Source organism: Sardina pilchardus, chromosome 20 (assembly GCF_963854185.1).
Source record: "Sardina pilchardus chromosome 20, fSarPil1.1, whole genome shotgun sequence".
NCBI classification, from domain to species: Eukaryota; Metazoa; Chordata; class Actinopteri; order Clupeiformes; family Clupeidae; genus Sardina; species Sardina pilchardus.
The window spans coordinates 8,071,034-8,078,533 of record NC_085013.1 but is presented as its reverse complement, the minus strand read 5'-3'; the positions used below and the strand labels follow the sequence as shown (position 1 = coordinate 8,078,533).

Here is a 7,500-nt window from a genome sequence, read left to right as displayed (position 1 = left end):
TGTGTGCCCAATCACAGCCCTGTTAAATCTACATGGCTTCTGGGGACAGAATATATAATCAGTTAAACACAGGTCGAGTAACCCTCTGTCGATGCTGACTGTTCTGTCCATCAATATTTTCTTCCATCATCGCCCACAGGGACTGAATCAGCCTAAGATCAATGCATTTCGGTAACATTTTTGGACAGTCAGGACCCAGAAAATGACTTTACCCAACATGTCTGAGCTCGAATTAACCCCCCCAAATGTGGGAAAGAGTAGGTGGAGCGACTCGAGACGTTCAAATACCAGCGCGCGATGCTTCGCTACGCCAAGGTCACGGGGGTCAGTGCCGTGGTGTCCGAGCAATGAGTAAATACATTACGCCGTGCTGTCGCTTCGGATGAAAACATCTGCCCACTGGCCCCCCTGTCAGTTCAAATCAAGTGCAGTCCTCCTCACCCGGCCCACAGTTCAGCAGAGTTCTGATGGCCCAGGCCAAACCCACACACTGTCAATGGGGGTGATCTCAACATGTCATCACAAGCAGGTCCTCATGGTATGAGATTACTGACATAGTAAATGCAGAATGACTGGTTCAAGCGTAGTAGCATTTCCAAACTGGTCAGACTACTGAGATCATTTTGTCATTTGTATTCCCCCATTAACAGTACCCTTAATGTTTTAATGTGCCTTCATGACACCAACTCCATTAACCCTCATGTTGTCCTTGGGGTCAATTTGACCCCAAGCAGTGTTTAACATCATCAAATATATGGTTAACTTTTTTTGTTTTGCTTCAAGTTTCATGACTTTTCCTCATTTGAAGGGTACAACAGAGTAAACATGAAATTTGCACAAAAATATGTTTCCAATGTCCTGTAAAAAAAATAGTTACGTTGGTGTTCTTGGGATCCATTTGACCCCATTTTTATGAAACATGAGGTAAATTAATATTTTACACATTATGGATATTATTATTGTAATAGTATGAGAACATGTGGTTATTATCATTATTACATATACAAGTACAAGTTATTTTGGCAGGTCTGAAAAAGTCCAAAAAGTCAGCCTTTGGGCTGTTGACACTGGATTGGCCATATTGCCAGCCAGGGTTCCAGGGCTCATAAAGGGGTGTGGGGGGATTGTTATAGGGCTTTTGATGGTGGTTATTACACTCTTGTTAAGTACCTACCACAAAAAAACTGGGTAAAAAAAATAATTTCAATCATTTTTTGAGAGTTTTTTTTAGCTGGGGTCAAATTGACCCCAAGGACAACGAACGTCGGTAAGATTTGAGGACACAACATGAGGGTTAAAAGTCTAATTTTACTCCTTTTTCCATAATTTTCTCATCTGAGGAGCCCTGTTTGTGTGCCTGTTCCTCTACAAATAGAAGCATATCATACAATGGTTTCACTTCAACGTTTTGGCTACAGGTTCCAGGCTTGTGGGATCAAAGTAAACTTTTGCACTTTTGTTCTTCAGTTGTGACTGGAAACTGTCCAGATATGTAAACGTGAAGTGCTTTTATTTAACAAGCTGCACAATTCTACGTCACATTTTGCAAGAAGGTCTGAAAGGCTCACTGAATCACAATTCAAGATGACAGGATTTTTTTTTTTCTGTAGTTCTGCATTCATACAGTAGCCATCCCAGATACCCAAATACATGCATAAAAGCACTGAAGAAGTTAACTTTTTATGATATGGGACCTTTAAATTAGCACATAGGCAGAGGACACAAACAAGAAATCTTTTTTAACTGAAAGAAACTGAAGGGGACAGCTGACAGAGGCTGACTGTTACCCTCATCACTAAATCTTTAAAACTGAGTTGGTGCATTTTTTAAAAATGAGGCAGTCAGGGACCTCTGTGAGGGATATCTTTCAGTGTCTATATACAGTACATGTGGCGGCTGGTTGAATGGTTATGTGATTGCACGCCACAACTTTCTCACTTCAACTTTCCTGCTGCTAGTTGTACCAAAAATAAAGTGAGTCAATGAATGCCTCAGCATCCATTTGTCTCATTTTTTCTCTCTCTCTCTCTCTCTGTTTTTCTCACTCTCTCTCCTCCTTCTTCCTCAGGCCTGTGTCTAGAGAAGGTGCCTCCGGGATCTCCATCGCTGACCAATAAGACGATGGACCGCGACAAGGAGATCATCACCTGCTATGAGAAGTCTGGCGACATCGCTCTGCTGTACCTCCAAGAAGTAGAGAAGGTTTGTATGTGACTGGATGCCTGTCAGGTCATGCTTTTTTTATCCCCTGGTGTTATGTCAAGTTGGCCCGCAGTTTCCATGGAAACTGCTTTGGATGGTACACACCGCACTCTGGCAAATTACGAAACACTGAAGAGAGTTGGAATAAATGTCACCAATAAAGGTCAAGGACCTCATTCATAGGCGACTTTAAACCCATCCTGAAATAGGGTGTTTACCGGTAGCATTGCTTTACACCGACCAGTGCATAGCTTTACGGCTACACCAATGATTTGTTTTTGGGGGCCTGTTTTTCTGTGTCTGGATCAGGATTGTAATTCCTGCCGTAAGGAATGCGCGGCACCTGAGGAGCAGGTGTTCCTCATCTGGGAGGAGGAGGGGGGGGGGGGGTGAAGCTGGATTGGAGACATCTGAGGATCTTTAATGCTCTTGTCTCCATGGTAGATTCTGAATATGTAATAGTAGCTGCCGATGCTGAGTGGGACGTTTCCATGGAGACTGACTTTCTTTTAATGGTGCTGATGGTGCTGGATTTGTCTCCATGGAAACGGCAGGATTTGACTGTGCGGATGTTGATGGGAGAGGTGTTTTTATAAAAAAAAAAAAATGTATTCGAGAGATACACAGACTTGAGCTTGAAGCAGAGCTGCACTCGTCTCTAATTGGAAGACGTTACAGGTTTTCTACAGGAGTGACCCGTTGCTGCAGCTGAGTGTGTTGTTGGTCTCTTGGTCTTGTTTTTGAGGTGAAGGTGTCGATGTGAGGTGCCAGCTCTGGAGTGAGCAGGCAGACAGGCCGTCTCCCACAGCTCCTGCACCATGTTTGCGCTTCATTAAGTGCGCCCCCCCTCCGCCCCCCCGCCCCTCTCTCCCTCCCCTCTGGTGTGGTAAGGGGTGCAGCACTCCCCAAAAGTGCCATGTCTGCTGTCTCAGACAGACTGACTTTGCAAGTCACGGCACACCCGAAAGGCATTCCAACATTCCGACACTTCGGTTATCCTGAAAAGACTTTCGGATATAGCCACACTCCAAGTCCAAGTGGTATTGCTCGATGCTTGTTTTATGCATTGCCATTTTGAAGCGTAGCTTAAGCGGGCTTTGCTGCTGCAGCTTGCAGACCTGCTGCTGGTGTTTACTTGTTCAGATGTTTACCAATTCAGCTCAGGGGGGACTGTGAAAGCAGTCTCCTGCATAATGCCCTCTCCTTGCAGGGGGCAGGCAGCACCGTCGATGTTTTTGATTGCTGTTGCCATGGTGATCTCATCTTTAAAGCCCCCCGTGCTATTTGCGTCCCCGGCATGGAATTGCCGAAAAAGAGGAAGTGAGGTCACCAACGGGTGATGTGTAATTTCCGAATATGTTTTCTTTTCCCCCCCACGAGTGCCGTTCCCATAGAAACGGCATACAGCATCACCACTCCTGCTGTATGACTTGAGTGCGGTTTTGGACTCATGCAGAGCCCAAGCTATTGCCCGTGAAGAGGAGGCCGCAGCTGGCCGTCATGTCCGTCGAGGTGGACGGAGACCGCCCGTGTGCACATATCCGCAGGTTCTGGACGCTTGAGGGGACTCTCCCGCAGCTCCTCGGGTCAGCGGGGTGAGGTTTCTGGTGTGGCGGCCGCAGTGATGTGAGCCGGCACTGGGGGAGAGGGTTGTGGGGCAGACAGGAGGAAGCCTGGAGGTCCTCCAACTCCAGATCGATGCTGCATTGACAGAGCCCGAGTGGAGTTTGATTTTGGCTGCTTTATTTTCACCACAACCCCCCCCCCCATATAGTCTCTCTATAGTTCTCTCTCTCTCTCTCTCCCTCTCTCTCTCTCCCCTACTCCTTTCTGACCTTGGTTCTGCTGTTTCAATCAGCAACTTTACTTCAGCTCTCTCCAACACCCCCCCCCCACCCCCCACTCTCCATCCTCCAACTCTCCTTCAACCCAAGCATTTTTCTTTCTTTTCTTTTTTTTTCTCCATTTTTTCCTCGTCTGCACCACTCCCCCACCCCGCCGCTCTCTACCCTCTCGGCATGTTTTTTTTTTTCATCCCTAAACGGTAAATGTCGGCTCAGACCCTCGAGAATATGAATGAAGATATTGCTGAATAAAATGGCAGTAAAGACAGACGAAGCGCCATTAATAATGTATGCAGGAAGTGCTGTCTGTTGCTATTTTGTCTCACTCTTTCTCTCTATTTTACTCAATTAGCCCCTTCTATTCCTTTATTTTTTATCTAGGGATCTGTCTCTATCAGTCTATCACTGCCTCCCTCCCTCCCTCCCTCCCTCTCCCTCTCTCTCTCTCTCTCTCTCTCTCTCTCTCTCTCTCTCTCTCTCTCTGTCTCTGTCTCTGTCTGTATCTCTGTCTCTAAGCCTATGTGAGCAGGGTGTAAATTCACTCATTGTAAAGTGTGGAGGCACACTGTGTGAGTGTGAGTGAGTGTGTGTGTGTGTGTGTGTGTGTGTATGCTGTGGCTGAGGGAGGGCAAACAGAGTAGACTGTTGCAGGCTGGACACGGCCCCCCCCGCTGCTCCACTGCGGCATTGACTCTGCGGGGTCTGTGGGTGCTGGACGCTTGATAGCCCTGACCCCCCCCTTACCGTAGTAGTCATACACACTCACACACACACACACACACACACACACACACACACACACACTAATAGGTGTAGAATATCCCCTAGTCTTCACCTTTTCAACTCCTGTCAAAGTCACATACCCTCAGACTTTCATTATCAAAGTTGCTGTCTCACAGGATTATAGTTTGGTCCTCTAACATAATTAAATGCATCTATTGCTACATCAGTAGTGAATAGTGAATACGTAGTGGACACGTGTAGCGTTAATGCAATGCAGAACAACACAGATACCCACTCTTTTAATGACATATAGATATATGTGTGTGTGTGTGTGTGTGTGTGTGTGTGTGTGTGTGTAGGCTCTGAGTGCAGGGATGCAGAACCGAAGTCCAAAGCCAGGCCCAGTGTCTCAGGAGCAGGAGCTGGGCTACTTCCTGGAGACAGGCCTGCAGAGAGCACATGTCATCCACTTCAAAAATGGGTGAGTGTGTGTGTGCCTGTGTGTGTTTGCGTGTGCGCGTGTGTGTGTGTGTGTGTGTGTGTGTGTGTGTGTGTGCGTGTGTGTGCAGGCGGCCTGCGTCTGCCTGTTTGAGAGTCGGAATGAGAAAGAGGAAAAGAGCACCACATGTCTAACTGGGAACATCAAAAAGGCGAGAGCTGGGATACTTCAAACTGCATCATTTCATCCATCTCTCCATCGCCGCAGCTCCCTGTCAGTTGTTTAACATGCAAGACCCTCGAGCAAATGAGTGGTTCTCTCCCTCCCTCCCTCTCTCTCTCTCCATCCCTCTCTTTCTGTCTTTCGCTCTTTTTCCTTCCCGCTCTCTCTCTCTCTCTCCCTCCATCTCTCCCCTGTTTTCCCCTTCTCTCTGCATTTTTTTCTCTCTCTCCTACCCTCTCTCTTTCTTTCTCTCTCCCTCTGTCTCTCTCCCTGTTTCTCCCCCCTTCCCTCTGCAATTCTCTCTCTACCTCCTTCTCTCTCCCTCCTTCCCTCTCTCTATCTACTGTATCTCTCTATCTCTTTTTTCCTCCCTTTCCCTCTGTATTCCTCCCTCCCCCCCTCTCCCCTCTCTCTCCTTCCCTGAGTGGAAAGCCTTTGCTGTGTTGAATCATGAATGCTGCCTTGCTCCTGTGGCAGAGTCTCCTGTTGTGTCATTAGGAGCGGAGCAGTGAAACTAACACACACAGCCCCTCTGATGTTTCAGACTCCCCTCTGACGCATCAAACACTTCTGATGATCACTGACCCACTGCACACCCTGCGTGTGTGTGTGCGTGTGTGAGTGCGTGTGTGAGTGCGTGTGTGAGTGCGTGTGTGCGTGTGTGTGTGTGTGTGTGTCTGTGTGTCTGTGTGTGTGTGTGTGTAAGCGTGTGTGTGTGTGAGCGCGTGTGTGTGAGCGCGTGTGTGTGTGAGCGCGTGTGTGTGTGTGAGCGCGAGCGTGTGTAAGTGCCTCTTTTTGTGTGAGTGTGTACATGTTTCTCATTCTCTTCATAACAATCATGGCTTTCTCCTCATTGCACCATGCCCTCTCGACACACCAAGCCGCCGTGTGTACGACGACCATTAGTACGTATGATCCGGTTCTCATCTCCCAGTAGAGTTAGTCCCAGCGCTAGTGCCCTTATGGAGAGATCCTCAATGAGTACGAGTGTAAATGCTCTAATCTAATTCCTGCTCTGAGAAAAAAACAACAACCTAGACTGGCATTAGCTTACTAGCGTGTTAGCATGCTAACTCCAGAAGAGAAGCTAGTTAGCTATCGCCGGTCCAGGTGGTAACAGTAGGGCAACATGTATGAGTACAACAGAGTAGTGAATGATAGTGAATTACTCTGATCTAGTTTGAGACCCCCCCCCTTCTTTGTAGATAGTGCATAGTTTCAGCTGCTCCCAAATTAGTTCACTCTCCTTGTTTATTTAGCAACAGTGACACTGACCTGTAGTCTGTTAGACCCAGTGAGCATATTAGCTGACATCTACAGGAAGCAAGCTCATCTGGCTCATCTGACTTTGTCCAGATGTTAATACAGAGTATTGTGTTAAAGTGTGTCTGTATTGTGTCAGTTTTGATGAAAATACTTATCACCATTGGATAAATTATATTATAGAAATTATATACCTCATTTATGATCGTATTTCGTAGTTTGTCATTAGTCTAATGCCATGAGGGTAGTCCGTCAGTGTTTTTAATATGAACCAGCGTGGAATCAGAATCAGGCAGAAGAGAAGCGAACGGGCGGGCTTGTTGGGCTTTTGGTTGCCCTTGAGCTTTCACGGGAATAAAAGCCTCTCTCATTCTTAATTTGTTCCCATTGCCATAGCAACCTCACTCGGGGTGTGGGCCGCTTCAGAGAGATTCTGCGGGCTGTGGAGACCAGGACGACCCAGAACCTACGAATGGTAAGTGGTGTGTGTGTGAGTACGTGTGTGTCTGTGTGCGTGTGTGTGTGTGTGGGATGTCATGGTCTGTACATTAACATTTGCTTATCTATGTACAGTATGTACAGCACAATCTGCTTCTCTTCGTGTGTGTGTGTGTGTGTGTGTGTGTGTGTGTGTGTGTGTAGACCATAGCGCGTCAGCTGGCTGAGATCCTGCTGAGGGGCATGTGTGACCAGAGCTACTGGAGCCCGCTGGAGGATCCCCCGCACCAGTCCCCCCTGGACGACCCCCTCAAGACCACCTCCCACACCAAGGACTACGCCCTCAGCCGCCGCCCACGCATCTACTCC

At 47.5% G+C, this 7,500-nt stretch overlaps 1 protein-coding gene across 2 annotated transcripts in view; it reads left to right on the top strand.

Moving 5' to 3' along the window:
- The window catches only part of ttc7b (tetratricopeptide repeat domain 7B), a 52,694-nt gene that overhangs the window by 8,539 nt on the left and 36,655 nt on the right, over positions 1-7,500 (top strand). For both annotated transcript variants that reach the window (XM_062522828.1, XM_062522827.1), the window contains exons 4-7: positions 2,069-2,202; positions 5,129-5,250; positions 7,090-7,168; positions 7,336-7,500. The exon at positions 7,336-7,500 is cut by the window's right edge. In XM_062522828.1, coding sequence (XP_062378812.1) covers positions 2,069-2,202; positions 5,129-5,250; positions 7,090-7,168; positions 7,336-7,500 — 500 coding nt within the window. The remainder of the gene's footprint in view (positions 1-2,068; positions 2,203-5,128; positions 5,251-7,089; positions 7,169-7,335) is intronic.